Here is a 17012-nt window from a genome sequence, read left to right on the forward strand (position 1 = left end):
AAAGCTAGTAGTAGTAGTATTATTATAACTTTTAGTAGAATTAGGTCAGTAGCATGTGGTATTCAGTTTACTAAATATTAGTCTTAATTATATGCGTTTTTTTTACAGGCTATTGTGTCCACAAAAACATTAAAAAGCTGTAAAAACATTAATATGGCCCTTTAATTCTCTTCTTAAAAAAATCACCCTTTTATTAAGTAGTTGCCTCATGAACATGTAATTATAGAGAGAGTATGATATATGAAATGCGGTGTAACAAAAACATCATATTTAAGAACATGATTAGATGTACTGAGTTACTTTGCATGTGAACTGATGACATCATTGAAGTGCAGCCCCCCTCCTCCATCAGACAGGCTGCTGAGCTGCTGAGGATACACAGCCAGAGGAATTATGCCCTGCCCAGCTGAGGCTTTGCCTATTTGATGAGGTGACCTATGCATACCAAGTAGTTAAAAGTCCGGGGATATCCCCGGTTTTTTTGGTAAGTGCAAACTATTTCCAGGCTCGATCCGCAGGGCTGACTTAGATTTTTCTCTCTTGGATCTGCAGATTTTGCCAAAATGGCTAGAGTCACACGGTAGCTGCTAGTTGCTACTGTTGCTAGCTTCGCCCTATAATGGCTATCAACTCAGACTGAATATGAAACGTGATCAAGAAGAAATGTAGCCTTGACTCAGATTCAATCTGAACAGCATGCTGTGATGTTTTTTCATTGCTAGACAAGATGAAAGGGCGAAGAAAGAAATGCGACACAGGGAAAGGGAATTTGCATTAAGCACTCCAGTTGAATTTAACCCTAAATATGGTTCATTATAACACGCTTCATAGGCAGCGATTCCACTATTTTGCAAGCAACAGTTTGATTTCTTAAAAATGCCTTTTTAAACATAGATGTAGTAATCACATAAATATGGGCCTGCCTCACATTGCTGGTATAGGAGCAGATGTAACGCTGCTGCAGAGAATACTGATATTTCGTGTTATTTACCGTGTTTACGTGCATCTCACATGCAGCTGTGGTTACTGACAACAGAACAGAGCGTTTAGCTACATCTTTGTATTTCATTTTGCAGATTTTATTCACTCCAGCAGTGTTACGAGCCTCTGTGGCTCCATAATCCCCACAAAGTGATGCACGGCCCCCCTAAACCGGCAGCCAAGCAAAAAGTGCACATTTCATACGATATAAAATGGGAACCTTAGGTGAAGTGAAATCCTTACATGTTGTTCTCAAAGTTCATACTGTGCTTGAGGCATTAATGATATAGCACCGAGGAAAAAATGCAAATTGTATTTATAAATGCAAATATGTAGGCTAATTATAGTTTATATCAGTACCAGAGACATTAATAACAGTTTTATTTAAAATATCAGCACAGAGACTTTTGTCTGGAGTAATAGAATTTAGCATCCGTCAGTGTATTTGTGCAAATCGTCTAAACCCAAAGTTAAATTTACAAATTGAATATTCAAACAAGGACATGTTTCACTCATGTTCGTCACATCTCTGTTAGTGAAGATTATTCAGGTCAAATATCAGCAGTTATCTCTCCTGACAGCGCTGACCTGCGGGCCTGTTTGTCTTCAAATAGTGCTCCGAGCTTTCACAACAGTGCAGTAGCTTTGCCAGTGTCTTCAGGAGTTTTCAGAATTGTGTCAATAGCGTTAACGTGCACTGGAGACAAATGTAATCACTTCAGTAAAATTCAGTAATTTTGTATAAATGCATTTATTCATCACTCCTTTCTTTCTTTCTTTCTTCCCTTTGTTTTCCCAGTTTAGCATGAGTATGGAAGATTATGACTACCTGTTCAAAATAGTTCTCATAGGAAATGCTGGAGTGGGGAAGACATGTCTCGTCCGGCGCTTTACTCAGGTTTGTATAAGTCTGTGCTTACAAGTATTTTATTACTTATATAATTAATTTTATTATATATAATAAGTATTTTTCTGCCTATTTTAGGGCCTTTTTCCACCTGGACAAGGGGCTACAATTGGAGTAGATTTCATGATTAAAACAGTGGAAATCAAAGGGGAGAAGGTCAAGGTACGCAAAGATTCAAATTGTTTTTTATATAAAGCATGTCTCTTTATCTCTTGGATGCATAATAGCTCATTTCAAATATCTGTTTTTTTTTTTTCAGCTTCAGATATGGGACACAGCTGGACAGGAGAGATTTCGCTCCATTACTCAGAGTTATTACCGTAGTGCCAATGCCCTCATTCTTACGTATGACATTACCTGTGAGGACTCCTTCAGGTGCCTTCCCGAGTGGCTGAGGGAGATTGAGCAGTATGCCAACAACCAAGTGGTGACTATATTAGTCGGTAAGAAAGCTTTACTTTGTACTTCAGTAACTGATGTGATTCTTTTGTCGTCAGGCTCATGAATCAACGGCCTGGGTTTCTGATCTTGAATTGTGTAGCTGAGGCTGTTTTTAAATAGATTTGCAAAACACACAACCAGTTTATTAACAAGCATTTTACTATAAAGCTGCGACAATCAGTCGATCAACAGAAAATTAATTGGCAACTCTTTTGATTTTAGAATAATCGTTTCAGTTATTTTCTAAAGAAAATTGAATTCGCTCTCTAGTCCCAGCTTCTCCTTTGTGAGGATTTCCTGTTTTTCTCTGTTTTAAATCATTTTAAATGCAATATAATTGGGTTTTGGATTGTTGGGCAGACAAAACAAGACATTTGAAGATTTCGTGTGATGGACGTTTTTCACTTTTCTAAATCCTCATACTCCAAACAATTTGATGAATCGAGAAAATACTCCGCAGATTAATCGATAATGAAAATAATTGTTAGTTGCAGCCGTATTTTGTGAGATTTCTTCTGTGAAATTCTTGCATCCATCCCACACACGCATACACACACACCTCCACTTCCATCTGTCTTATCCACACACACACCCACCACTGTTCAGAGAGACAATCTGCGTTGTGATGCAAGAAGCCACATTCTTTCTTGTTAGTTGACAGATAACATTTGTGTGTCTTACAGGTAATAAAATAGATCTGGCAGAGAAGAGAGAGGTTCTCCGACAGAGGGCTGAAGACTTTGCTGACGCTCAGAGCATGCTCTATCTGGAGACCTCAGCCAAAGAGTCCGACAATGTTGAGAAACTTTTCCTCGATCTGGCCTGCGAACTCATTCGAGAGGCCAAGCAGAACAAGCTGGACAACAATGACACTGCCCCAATGCCCGGTGAGGGTAAAACCATCAGTTACTTGAGCTGCTGCAGCCTCAATTAGAGAGAGCTCAGCAATTCTGGAGTGGTAACTCAGTAGCCATTGACTGTAGAGGGCAGATGGCCGAGCCCCAATGCCTCCGTCCCTCTAAGATGGCATAAAGCCACTTCTTAGTCCGTTCATTTCTAGTCCCATGCCTTTTTTAAGCTGTACAAGGGAGTTAGTCAACATTAGTTTGGCCTTCCATGAACAAGCATTTTAAGATGCTGCCATTTATGGAGAACATTGTCTTCGATGCAACAGGATGTAAAGTATGTCCGCCTAATGCATCCAGGAATCTGAGTAGGGCTCCATTTTTCCCCTCTTCATGGTGAAATGGCATAAATCTCCCTGTTTGGGTTGTAGGATCCATTTTCATTAAACATCAGTATTCACCAGCAGTATTATGTGAGTAAAAAGCTCAACCAGGTATTTTGTTACAGATTCAGTATAGCTAACCACACGTTTCATGATCATTGGATGTTATCACTTAATGGTAACAATATGTTTACATACACTACATTTTTGAAATGACCAAGTCTGATCAAGTTGCAAAAAGGTTGTTTTTTTTTTGCAAACTTACCCTAAAAATCTGTTGCACAATCATTTTATTCCCCACTACAGTTTTTTTCTGCTCTGAGAATTGCATACAATGTTATTAACCTTCATAATGTCATTTCTGAGTAGTTATTTGCACCTGTCATTACAAACTGTGAAATATTTGTTCCCAATAGAAGATTTTTACTTGCTGCTACAATGTTTTTTTTTTGTCAGATAATGTTAACTGAAACATACGTATAAATACTACATTGAAACAGTATTCTGTAACGCCGTTAATTTTTCAGCATACTTGCAGTGCTTGCGATTAGCCGGTGTAATACGACGCAGTTGAAAAGGCCTCTGAAACTGTCAGTCGAAAAGTAGATATTAAACAGTTTAATCAACTGACATTTTTATTTGACTGTCAGCTGTTTCTTTTACCCATAGACGTGAATATTTCTGCCTTTGTTGTTGCTGCCTAGCCATGAAACTGTATCACTTCTTATTTGTTTGAAGGAGTTCATGTAGTTTCGTATATGACTTGTTGTATTTCATATGCTTTTATGTGAAATTTCTTGATTGTCCAGCATGATTTGCCATAATTTGTAGTGGTCTAACTTTATCTTTCATATAGTTTCCATAACTGTAATGTACTGTATTGCACAATGCCATATACTGCACACTTATTTTTATTGTAACATTTTGTCTTTTGTTGTACAGACTTGTAGTACATCTTGGCACTTTGCTTTTATACTTTGTTTTTCTGTAATCCCTTTGTAAAACTGGCGAGCGTTTTGATTTGGCTTTTACCTTAGATTTAACAGCAGTTACTCATTGTTAATCCATTGGATCTTCTTGTTAACACAATAGGAAAACACTATGGGGGTGTTGTGTTTCTTTTCCTTTATGTGTACAAAATAATCCCTAAAACTACTCTGTATAACATTAAATAATTACACTAAATGTCTTATTTGTCATGTTATTATTGCTTATGGCCATTTGCACTGTATATAGTCAAGTCTGACTACTTAATGAGAATGAGTATTCCCAGATACAGAGGTGTTCTTTGTTGTTTCATTTTGAATGTTCACTGAAAGCATAAGTATGCCAACTTCTCCTTTGACACTTGTGGAGTTGATGATTGTTCAGCGCCCTCCACTGGTCACAACACGTAACTATATACCTGTCTATTTTGAAGTTGTATTGAAGTATGTATTGTAGTTTATTCAGAGATTGTCCTTAGAGGACCACTGTGTAGGATTTAGTGGCATCTAGTGGTGAGCTTGCAGATTGCAACCCATTGAATAACCCTCCCCCTCACCCTCTCCTTCCAAGCATTTTCGAGAACCTACAGTGGCCGTGAAACTCGTGAAAAACGCTAAAGGCCCTCTCTAGAGCCAGTGTTTGCTTTGGCTGTTCTGAGCTACTGTAGAAACATGGAGGTGCAACATGGTGGGCTCCGTGGAAGAGGACCTGCTCCATGGATATATTGTAAGAGCTGGATAGGGCTCCTAGCCTTGCAGCTAATTTTTCCCAGCGGCCACTTGCGGTATTGCAGCAAAAAATCCTCCTGCGTCCCAAAAAGCATTTTCCCCATAGACGACCAATGTAAAAGAGACGTCTATAAAACTGTTGACAGGACAAAACGAACTGCAAACAAGGTAAACTATGACTCTATTATGAAGTTTTGATCCATGGAGGTTCTATATTTTTAAAACTTTCCTTGTGCCGAGAAAAGCGATTTAAAAATCTGTGACGTCATTGCAATGTAAAGTACGGGCTGAGCGGGAACTCGCGGGCGGGGCCATTGGGGGAAACACTACTGTGCATATTCAGTGGGCTGCAGAACATGCAAGCAAACCCCAAAGCTAGAAACTTTTTTTGGCGGATGCGCCAGCCGAGCATTTCTTATTGGACTGAATCGGCACTATTTTTAGTCAGGTATCCAGCTGTTATAATACATACATGGAGAGGACCCACTCCCTATGTAGATATAAAGGGCTCATTCTAAGATAATGAAAACACGATTCTTATTTTCAGGTGATTATAGACCAATGAAAACATATATACATATTATATTCCATTTCTGCCAATAGATCCCCCTAAATCTTATACACTGGTCCTTTAACGCTCGGCAGAGTTGACCTTTGAGAGCATATACAATCCTGGACATTTTACTGCCCTCCAGTGGCCTTTTTAGGCTAATGCAAACGTTAATTATGCATAAATTTAAACAGGTTAGTTGTAAAAAAAAATTCACACTTCCATACAGTTGTCATGGACAGGGAAAGTAGCTATAGAGACTGTTTATTGCACCAGGCTGTAAACATGTTTATTTCTGCTGTAACGTTAGGCATCTTAACATGGTGGTTTAGGAGGGTTAACTGACTCGCTTTTAGAGCCAGACTCAAGAGGCCTTTCGAGGAACTGCAGTTTTTGGCACTTCCGCTTTGGCTTCATTTGAATATAGTGACCGGAGGTCGCCGCTCAACCCATCCATCCACGGGGTCTATCACATGGATAGTCTATCACTATCATGACCACTATCAGCATGCTTTCCTAGCTATTCTGACCCACAATCCTCTGCGCAGCGGAATATGCGTCATATCGACTGAGCCACATGGATGTATTATAAGAGTTCTTATAATACATCCATACTGAGCCACCGAGAGAGCTCAGACGAAGATGCTCTATTACTCAACTTTCTGAACGACAGACTAATGACAGCGCATTTATATTACAGTGACGGAAGCCGCAATGACAGATGAAGTAGTATGTCCCAATTGTTTGCATACTGCATGCAACAGTAGCACTTTGTAAGAGCAGCTGCAGTACGTACTAAAAGTAAAAAAAAAGCAGAAGTGAGATACTGGCAAATATAGAACTCGCACTCCCATCAACCCTTGCGACCATATTTACAGTAGGGACCATCTGCTCTCTGCTGACTGCCAGTCGGCTAACAACTTAAATTAAAGTTGTTAAAATGTTCAGAGGACTTTGGCCCTGATGCTTCCTGTTCAACAGCTTCTTGCTCTGCTGCTAAATTTAGGTCTCACTGTCTGACTTTACTCCTCTTGGATTTGCTGACAGGCGAGTCTCACTTCCTTTCTTTTTTTACGGGACAGGTCTCCTCAGCAGAGACAGAGGGAGATCACTGCGACCTCATTATCATGTGCTGAGGATCACTTTGTTGTGAGAGGTGTTTGACAGTAGCAGACATGAAGGCTGGAGTCAGGACGGGAGTTTTATACAGAGCTGCAGCTACCTGCATCCTGACGCTGTGTCTCGGCTGTTTACATGTGATCGCCCTCAAGTCAAAGCTTTTCACCAGGCACGGTGGGTTATCTTACTCCACTGGGACCCCCATCAGCTATAAAACACTTTACTTTGACCAGAAGGTGAGTTTAAAATTTCTTGTATTTTTTTTTTAAATGTCAAACGTATCTATAAAAACATTTTACATGTTTTTCACTGTCTTCTTCCTCTATCACTTCTCTTTTCTCTCTTTCACTTCATTTTTAATTGTTTGGACTCCCATGGGCTTGATTTAGTATAGTCTACTGGAGTTATACACATAAATAACAATTATCCACATATTTGGCCTGAAACATATGCTCTATTAAACTGGCTCCAATGTAAAATAATATAGTAAGTATGATCAGACTGATATTATAATGCCAATATGATCTTTAAAAGACAAAGATGTTTTCTGAAAACATGATAGATGTAGGCCTATGCATGTGATGATTCCCAGCTCGTCATAGTTTAGTCACCTTTGCTTTTACCGCCACGTTACTTGATTTCATTGTTTTCTGTGCAGTAATATCTGCACCGCTTGCTGTTTCTGAAAAATTTCAATGCACTTAACTCTGTAGAAGTTGTTCCTGTGTTGTGCCTACAGACAATAGGTGTTTCCCTCTGGCTTCCTGTAGTGAAGGGGAAAACCATCACAATTGACTCTGTTCGTGCCAGCAGAGCTTTAACTATCCCTCCTGGCTCTCTGCCTAAAAAGGTCTCCAGGGCCCAGTGAATGTGAAACACTTTACCTCAGGGGGTGTTTGAGAGATCTTCATTCAGTCTTAACATTTTCCATTTACTGTTTCTTCACGGGGAATCAGATTGCATGATGAGGGTACACAACTCAGCAGCATGTTCAGTGACTTGTGAACCTGACTCATACAGTCACAAGACACTGTTATTCCTGCAGGCAGAGATGTTGTGAAAGGTAGAGTCACACAGGTTACAAATCATAAGATAAACATCTTAGAAAATGACTAGAGGTCACATTGTACCCACTTCCTTGTTTAGTGCTGCATCATTCTCCTAACAGTTAGCTGTATCAGTTCATTTGTGCCATACACACCACCAACTATAGGACAATAAATGGTGATCTAGCTATGGAAACTCAGGTCATCATATGTAAACTGCTACATGTATTTAAAAGTTGATGGTGTCTGAAATGCTAGGATCACTGTGATCTTAACTCAAAAAATTAAAGAGACTATAACAGATTATGTTCTTTGTTGTTTTACAGAGTAATATCCACTAAGATAAAGACAAGTTGTTAACAGATTTTAAATCCAAATGGCACACATGTAGTCAGTTTACCCTTAAATTTAGGCAGAACAATTTAGACAAATTTCCCTGCTAACTCAGATGTTGGACAGTTTTGCAAGTATTTTCCAAGACCCATGTTTGTAGACATTAGGAATAAACTATTCAGTGGATAAGGAAGTAAAAAGAGAGTAATCATTAAAGTCATTTTTAAGCAAAAATTGAAAAGATTTGATGATTCCAGATTCAGAAATTTGAGGATTTGCTGCTTATCATAATCTTACATTATAGTAAATTGAAGATCTTTGGATGTTTGATTAAATCACATTGGGCTCAAGGAAATTGTGTTGAGCATTTTCACTGTTTTCTGATGTTTTATAGACCCAACAATCAGTTAATAGAGAAAATAATCAGCAGATTAATTGTTGATGAAAAGTAGCCATTAGTTGCTGTAAGTTTTGTATAACACACTGTTAACTAAACAGTATTTTGGATTTTGGGACAATGGTCCACACCTGGTCCGCCCACGGCATCCTGCCTAATCAGCAAAGCTGACGAGAAGATGAAGACCATTTCCTCCTTTCTGATGCCCATTGTCTTGTCTGTTGCGTTTGGTTTTTTCCAGCCAATCAACAAGATATTGTATGCTTCTTCTTGACAAGTACAGCAAATAAAATCTCTGTCATGTACTTTTCAGTACTAGTAGCAAGTCTGCTGTTTTCACCAACAAATCATCAATCATGTAGACTTTTTCTACGCTCTCTGTGGGAAAGGATGCTGTGAAGAGAGCACCAAGTGATCTAGCAGTTGTCCAGAGGAAATCCTCTTGACTGCATTTTGCCTCTAGACAATGAATGGAAGTGTCCTTTAGCATCCTCTGAATTAATTGCTGCAGTTTACTGTAACTTGTGCTTTGGTTGTTTCCCTCAGGGCTCTGCTTGCTGGACTGTAACACAATGGATGCAGCCTCCTTTCTTGTGGAATAGTATAAGTACTGGTCCAGTAGATGTACAATATGTGGGTTGCATTTTAATGGCAAGAAACTGCTGAAGTGCTTCCTGCAATAACCACATGGTGGCACTGCTTATCAGGGTGTGGATTTGTTATGAGACCAGTCTGCATACTGAGTGGGTGCAAGTGATACATTTCTCAGCAGGGGTCCTTTTAGAGAAGCAGTTTATATATTGACCCGCTGTAGTTTTGGTACATAGGAATATTTTTGTTTGCACTGCAAGAGAGTTTGCCTTTAAATTATTGAAGAGTTTCACTCCTAAAATAAGAGTTTTCTGTACATAGACATTGAAAACTCTGGTAAATAAAAAGTAACTGATCACACAAAATCTGAACAAATTACGTGACTTTTTAAAGAACTCAAGTGCTTTGTTCACAAAATTCTTACATTACACTTTGGATGACCACCCCCACTGAAACGTATTTTGCTGCCAAACCGCCGACCCTTTCCTTTTAACTGTCTCATGGTCCCCTCGCACTTAAAAGCAGTGCCAAGCGCTAAGGAGTCGAGGGTTGAATGAACACATTGAGGCCCCAGAATCTTTTTGCTGTCACTGGCTCATAAAATTGCTGCCTGCTTTGTTTCCACTGAGGAGGGAAGAGAGCGAGGAGGGGAGAAAAAAAAAACAAAACAAAAACATTTTGTATTAAGTGCTGGGGCTGTTTCAAGGGTTGGACAACTCCGCTGTGGCACTCAGTAGCCTCATGGGGTTGTCTTCTCTGTGAAGTTGTTGGTTTCTTTCTGCCTTTGTTTAACAAAGAATACAGGAAATATGGTTGAAAGGGGAAGATGCCCCAGAATCCCCGAGGTTTGATGAAAGGATATCTCAGAGCTCATCTAAAGTGGAACTAATGTGGCATCTCTTAAACTGGATCCAAATTTTCAAATACAAATTGGGGCTAATTACCTTAAAATCCAACCTCAGAACTGTCATCTTGCAACTCCATAGTTGGCACAGGGCCCGATATCTGCAGATCGCACCCGCCTCAGAGCGGTTTGTGTTGACTGGGCTGCAACTTCTAAATGCTATCTGTTGATTTTAACATCAAGAAATTATGGCCACATTAGTTTTTCTGTCAACAAGTGTGACAAATGCCCAAGAGATTGAGTTTTACTGATCTAGATAATATTTTTACATGTGTGCCACTGGCTCCGACTTGCTCAACTGCTTTATGTTATAGTGGGAGATTGTCACAGTTTCAAATTTATGTTAGCTTACCTCATTAGAATGCTAATCACAGGTTTCAGTAGTGATTAGCATTAGTGGTTCATTTTTTTTCTTGCTTCTCAGCACACTACCGCTAAATATGACCTTCCTGAACACATTTAAGATTATACATTCATTTTATTGTTGTTTTTTATTTGTTACAGATTGATCATTTTGGATTCCTAGAGGATGGCACCTTCAAACAGCGATACCTTGTGGCTGACAAACACTGGCGTATGCCGGGAAGTCCCATTTTGTTCTACACTGGCAATGAAGGAGACATCGCCTGGTTCTGCAACAATACTGTAAATACCCAGCTGTTATTTTGTATCTACAATGCATGTAACCTTCAATGTGATTCAACACATGTCATTTTTTCTCTTCAGGGCTTCATGTGGGATATTGCGGAGGAGTTGGGCGCCATGCTGGTTTTTGCAGAACATCGTTACTATGGAGAGTCTCTGCCATTTGGACAAGACTCTTACAGTGTAAGTGAGCGTGCAGTTTTACAAATGTGATACATTTAAATCGGATTAAATATGTTTGATTTTATGTTTATGCCACTAAGTAATTAATGGTACTCACTATTAATTCCAAAAAGATACTTGAAGTAAATTATTCAGTAGAGACAGATGAGTCATCCTGAAATTCTAGTTCATGATTGCTAAGGGTATTAAAATAATTGCCTGCTCTCAGTGCCAGCAAATAATTTAACATTGGCGTATTATTTCTGTTAGACAAAGCCCTCTTAATTTTAGAATGATACTTTATGGTACTTATTTGTTTGCAGGACAGCAAACACCTGAACTACCTGACCTCAGAGCAGGCCCTGGCAGATTTTGCAGTATTGATTCAGAACCTGAAGAGCACTGTACCTGGAGCTCAGAACAGCCCTGTCATCGCTATCGGAGGTTCTTATGGAGGGATGCTCGCTGCCTGGTTCAGGATGAAATACCCCAATATCGTTGTCGGGTAAGATGTTGTGCAGTTGTGGGAACCTGCTGGTTGGATTTACACAAAGATGTATTTTCCATTTTTGTATGTTTGCAGCTCCAAACTGTGACAAAAAAAGAAGACATTCAAATTCAAAATTCAACTTTAGTACCAAGAATTGACATACATCCATACAGCAGCTTCATATTTACTTAAAACAGATGAATGTGTGGTGTTTTGATCAGGTGGTGGAAGGCTCTTCTCTTTTGCAGTCCTACTTTGGGCCCTTGCTCAGAGGCACCTGAGAATTATCAGACACAGTAATCAGTATGCTGCTGTGCTAGCAAACATGTTACACAAATGTTATTTAGATTACCCAAAATGATGGCTGTGCTGCTTGTGGAATGCTGAGAAAAAAAGTGTAAATGGTTTTATTCTTGTATTTCAGAGCTCTTGCAGCCTCCGCACCGATATGGCAGTTCCCTGGTATGGTGCCATGTGGAAACTTCTACAAAATAGTAACACAGGACTTTGCCAGAAGTGGCCATAATTGTGATGTAAACATCAGAAAGTCGTGGAGGGCTATTAACAATGTCTCTTCCACTGGTAAGTCATGCAGTCATGATGGGTTGATTTGTCTTATCTGTCATATTGTAGGAAATAGACTAAGAATTTGATTTTCTTAGAATAATTATGTCTGAGGCAATTTACTACATTATACTTTATTAACCATGTTTCATCTTCTTTACAAGGAAAACTCCTGAATTCTAAGAATTTTCATGTTTGTACAAACAGCATGATCAGGATTTGTGAACTGGAGTAACTGTCTACTAAAGCCCAAAACCAGACAGCTCTTATCAAACTTGTAGTACTACTTGTAGTACTATTTATAACCTGCATAACTCAGATACAGTCATTCTCAAGCACTCCCGTCAGAGCTCCCCTGATACCTTTTCCATCTTTTACAATCCTAAACTGTAGGAATAAGCTGTCTTGAACTGATGGTCACTTTTTATTCTCATAACTCCATTAGAAATTAGCATAGACCAATAAAAAATAAATATTTCACATGCTGTAATACAGTGGTACACTGTGTTGTATTAACTACAATCTTGATCAATGCCATCACATGACAGTAGAAGTAAGCAAGTATTGAGAGACTGGTGCTTGTCATTATCAGCGGAAATACAGTTAAACAGAGAAAACATCCTTAATGTTGTTATCGTTTTAGCCAATCACAGAGATCCAGAAACCTTAAATGTAGGTGGATGGAGGTTTTCACTCTGTTGGCTGTTTTTGGTTGCATCTGTCCAGACGTGAGAGTTGGAAAAAGACGTGAGATGGAAGTTGTGATGGTTAAAATGGGAGAAGCAACCAGACACCTGGAATAAAAGTAGAAATTTTTTAAAAATGAATTAAAACTAGCTATTTGATTTAACTTTGATGGCTAAAGCTATCATGACGTTTTGCTATCACACTTGTGGGGACTCAGGGAATGTAAAGTTGTTGAGAACTAACAAAATAACCATTTAACCAATCATCACATTAAAAAGGAATATTACATATTGACATTTCATCATTTTTTGCAGCGTCTGGTCTTCAGTGGCTGTCAGAAGAATTCAGTTTATGCACTCCGCTTAAAAACACAAATGATGCTGCCAGCTTCAAGAACTGGCTCCAAGAGACTTGGGTGAATCTGGCGATGGTGGACTATCCCTATGAAGCTAATTTTCTCCAGCCGCTGCCTCGCTGGCCGATCCAGGTAGAAACAGTCACTACTGAAATAACTATTATTCAAAACAATAGTTTGAAAATTAAGTTTGACAGTAGTTGCTTTCTAGCATAGACCAAAAAGAATTAAACGGGAACATTTTAAGATGTAGTTAAAAGTCCAGTAGATTTACTATCAAAGGTTTTTACTTAATTGCAACTTTGACCTTTTTTTTGGTCTTTAGTTAAGCGCTTGATTTTGCCTGACAGCCTGTCCTTAATTGAAATGAATCTGAGATTCAGCGGATTGTTTGTTGTGGTCTTCCAAGCTTTTGTTTACAACAGCTGTCAATTAACTTCATTAATATTCATAAGGATCTAGTTTCTTTTAGATTTTAAGTATTCTTTAGATGAACAGCTACAAGTAAGCCACCATTCTTTTCTTCTCTCGTACCAATAGTCCTTTCATTTGCACACTCCGTCAGATCTCTGAGGTGTTCCTCTTGGGACGCTCACATGGCACCACAGAAAGAGGACATTTGCCCAGTGCAGCTCATGAGGCCATTAAACAAAGGTCCACCACTCTCATTTCAATGGGATTGTAACAAATACTTCACTAGACACTTGATGTGAAAAGGTAATGGGCTGTAACTTGCCAAGATTGCAAATAACTGCAATCATCTGATATGGTTGATGGAAAAAACATGTTTAAAATTTTTTGAAAACTCTCTTTCCCGTTGTCAACATTACAAACATCCTTTGTTTTCTTGTTAAAAAGCTGGTGACAGCACAGCGACGGTTTTGCAGGGACTGATTGACTTGGGTGCAGTGTATTCTACCAGTCACCTTGGCATGTCACGTGCATAAACCAAGCATTGCTATTGACCCTCGACTCTGTTTGGTGCTTCAACACCCCTCTGAGTGCCCCACACAGCAGTCTCATGAGCAAACATTCATACATACATATGACACATACATGCACATGATACATACGATGTGATACATATTTTGTTTTCTTGTTTGTTTATCATTTAGCCACTGAATAGATCCAGGTCCATTTTGTTAGGTAAAATAAACACTAAATGGTCATTTTGAGTTTTTTGGCTCCTTGGCTTTAATGTATGCGACCCCTATGGGTGGTTTAAGCGGTTTAGGCAGTGGGTGCAAAGAGGAGCTTTTTTAATGACAAAGCTAATGTGATTATCTGAGTGAGTGTGAGAACGGGGTATTGAGGGCTTAGAGGAGGGAAATCTGTTGGCAGAGATGAATGTATAAGCCTAATCCTATCTGAAAAGTAAGGAGAAGATGCTTTGGAGCAATTGCAGTGTTTTTTTTCTTTTTTTTTTTCTTCACGGTATAAATCTTTGGTTGGACATGTCTGTGGCCCTCCTCATCCATCGACCACCAACTCCTCCCCAGCCCGCAGACAAAAGCCTTAGTAACAGACTCCACACTAGTGCAGCTCCCCTCCAACCTCCAAAACAAGAAAGCTCAGTTTCTCTGCCTCACAAAGACTGCCGAACAACGGCCACGGCCAACTCCGCTGCTGCAACCATAACAACACGCAGCAAAATCAAACAAAAGCTGAAGCTCAAATATTTATCATCCACACTGTTAATACCGAGAAATCAACCGTGATTAATCAAAGCAGTAGTAATGAGAGGAAAACCTTTCAATTTTAAATAATTTAGATAATTGATTTAAGTAAATGGATTGTTTTTCCTCTCGTGCCAAGATTAGAGCAATAAATTCAAGTTCATTCCAGGGAATTTCATATGCAAATCAGGCGCCACCACTTTTTATGTGGAAAACACTTTACGGGCCACAAGAAAGCAAGTCTTGTAAACAACTTGGATGTAAGGGAATTAGATATTTAAATTTTTTCTCTTATGTTCTTCAAAAAGAAAATGCATGTGCTGTTAATTGCTTTAACAACTTGCCTAAACTGTAATGCAATCACGTACTTTCAGTTCATTATTTTATGTTTTGCTGGTTATTTTCGGTGTTTTCAAGGTGGTGTGCAAGAATCTGGCTTTCGACTCCATCGTGTCTGACCATCAGCTGCTGCAAGGTGTCTCCCAAGCAGCGAAGGTCTACTACAACTACACCGGAAGTTCTTCCTGTCTCAACATATCTCAAACAGCAACCGGTAACCTTGGTTACCTCGGCTGGTTTTACCAGGTGTGGTAACACAGAGCGCAGGGCTCGGTCTTGTCATGCTGAGTAGATTGCTGCACAGATGTGTCATCGGGCAGCTTTACCTGTCAGAATGAATGCATGTTCAATCCCTCATCCCCAGGCCTGCACAGAGATGGTGATGCCCATGTGCACAGATGGCGTCCAGGACATGTTTGAACCGGAGGAGTGGAACTTCCAGGCCTTCTCTGATGAGTGTAACGCCATGTTTGGTGTCAGGCCTCGACCTGACTGGGCAGGCACAGTCTTCGGGGGGAAGGACATCGCCTCTCACAGCAACATTATCTTCAGGTAAACATCATATGTAAAATACCAGAAAGTTACTTTTATGGGTTCATTTAATGCAATGAGATCATTCTTCAATAGATAGATGGAAGAATGTAAAGCTTAAAGGAAAAAGGACTGACTGATGATCACTGTTATTTTCTTACTTTGCTAAGACATCATGCTCTATATGAGTAGTACACACATGTCTGATCATGTTCTCAGTGCATCATCGTCTCCGCTGTTGTATTTCAGTAACGGTGGACTCGACCCGTGGTTGGCCGGCGGAGTGACTCGCAACATATCCAATTCTGTGGTTGCCATCTTGATCCCTGACGGAGCTCATCACTTGGACCTCCGCTACACTAATGACAATGACCCTCCTACAGTTCGTGCAGCCCGGGCGTTAGAGTTGAAGTATTTTCAGGAGTGGATCAAGCAGGCAAAAAAGACACGGCATCACACCCATTATCTTTAAAAGCAGCAAAGTGTTACCTCACTTCACTTTAAATCACTCCAGGATTGCCTATAGCTTTATACTTGTTCCTTTTTTTAATCAACCTTAGAGATCCTTTTTTTTTTATCATTAAATTATGATGATCACTTTGGAGAGTTTTTTAATCTTAATCATCTAGTCATGTTCAGATCCGGGGTATCAGACAACAATTTTCTTTGACCTCATTTGACACACTCCATTTCCTAAAACCAAATTATATGCCAAACTATAAACTTCCAGGTGCTTGGAGACAAAAAGGTACTTGTATTATCTGCAAATGTTTGATCTGTTTGTCGAGTAAAATCCATTTTTATGTTTACTATTGTAATCACCAGTCTTTTGATCAGCATCAAAAGACTGAATCATCCTCATTTAGTATTTTGTCCCACATGAAGTTTGCCAAAACCTATTAATGCTCATCTGCCTCCAATCTCTTGTTTTGTTGTTTCAGTCGTTGTGTTCAGGGCTACATTCACATCTAAAATTTAATAAAATGTTTGTCATTTGGTTTAATAATTCGAATTGACACACTTGTGTTGATCGGCCATTGTTGTCACTCAGGTGTATTTGTTCTTTAAAAGGAAGTGTAAATTTTAATATGCTTATTAACACTCAAATAAGTCTCAGGAGAAAAAGTTTGACACCAAATATACAGTTTTTTTTTATGAAGATTTCCACTGCAGTGAGTGTGATATTAAACTTCATTTGTTATTTTTCACAGAGGAACAGTGCCTTCCCTTTTTTTTTAAAAAAGTTTTTACTCATCTCTTCCATTGAATTTCTTTAATATGCTGTCATTCCCACGAAACAAGTCTTCCAGTGAAACTGATTAAAAATACATGAATGACATTGTCTCAATAA

General features: G+C 39.2%; 2 protein-coding genes across 4 annotated transcripts; both read left to right on the forward strand.

Moving 5' to 3' along the window:
• The first annotated feature begins 322 nt into the window (after nt 1-322).
• rab30 (RAB30, member RAS oncogene family) lies at nt 323-4742 on the forward strand. Of its 3 annotated transcripts, none has more exons than XM_067595246.1 (5): nt 323-484; nt 1781-1879; nt 1967-2050; nt 2148-2331; nt 3013-4742. In XM_067595246.1, the coding sequence occupies exons 2-5, from the start codon at nt 1787-1789 to the stop codon at nt 3261-3263; spliced, it is 612 nt and encodes a 203-aa protein (XP_067451347.1). In that variant the 5' UTR covers nt 323-484; nt 1781-1786; the 3' UTR covers nt 3264-4742. The 3 variants fall into 3 exon arrangements, with proteins under 3 accessions (XP_067451347.1, XP_067451348.1, XP_067451349.1); XM_067595247.1 differs by having other exon boundaries at nt 330-430; XM_067595248.1 differs by lacking the exon at nt 323-484 and adding an exon at nt 562-580.
• Nucleotides 4743-6298: 1556 nt separating this feature from the next.
• prcp (prolylcarboxypeptidase (angiotensinase C)) lies at nt 6299-17012 on the forward strand. The gene is made up of 10 exons (XM_067595252.1): nt 6299-6551; nt 6905-7177; nt 10717-10857; nt 10939-11040; nt 11343-11524; nt 11934-12091; nt 13075-13247; nt 15209-15376; nt 15495-15682; nt 15911-17012. Exons 2-10 carry the CDS (start codon nt 6998-7000, stop codon nt 16131-16133), a joined length of 1515 nt encoding a protein of 504 aa, XP_067451353.1. The 5' UTR covers nt 6299-6551; nt 6905-6997; the 3' UTR covers nt 16134-17012.

Source organism: Thunnus thynnus, chromosome 7 (genome assembly GCF_963924715.1).
Source record: "Thunnus thynnus chromosome 7, fThuThy2.1, whole genome shotgun sequence".
Lineage (NCBI taxonomy): Eukaryota > Metazoa > Chordata > Actinopteri > Scombriformes > Scombridae > Thunnus > Thunnus thynnus.

What these genes read in the sequence shown, in the direction of transcription:
- rab30 (XM_067595246.1), top strand. Translation starts at nt 1,787, where the DNA reads ATGAGTATGGAAGATTATGACTACCTGTTCAAAATAGTTCTCATAGGA. An exon ending in TCGTCCGGCGCTTTACTCAG is followed by an intron (nt 1,880 to 1,966) that starts GTTTGTATAAGT and finishes TGCCTATTTTAG; the next exon opens with GGCCTTTTTCCACCTGGACA. An exon ending in TCAAAGGGGAGAAGGTCAAG is followed by an intron (nt 2,051 to 2,147) that starts GTACGCAAAGAT and finishes TTTTTTTTTCAG; the next exon opens with CTTCAGATATGGGACACAGC.
- prcp (XM_067595252.1), top strand. Translation starts at nt 6,998, where the DNA reads ATGAAGGCTGGAGTCAGGACGGGAGTTTTATACAGAGCTGCAGCTACC. An exon ending in CCTGGTTCTGCAACAATACT is followed by an intron (nt 10,858 to 10,938) that starts GTAAATACCCAG and finishes TTTTCTCTTCAG; the next exon opens with GGCTTCATGTGGGATATTGC. An exon ending in TACCCCAATATCGTTGTCGG is followed by an intron (nt 11,525 to 11,933) that starts GTAAGATGTTGT and finishes CTTGTATTTCAG; the next exon opens with AGCTCTTGCAGCCTCCGCAC.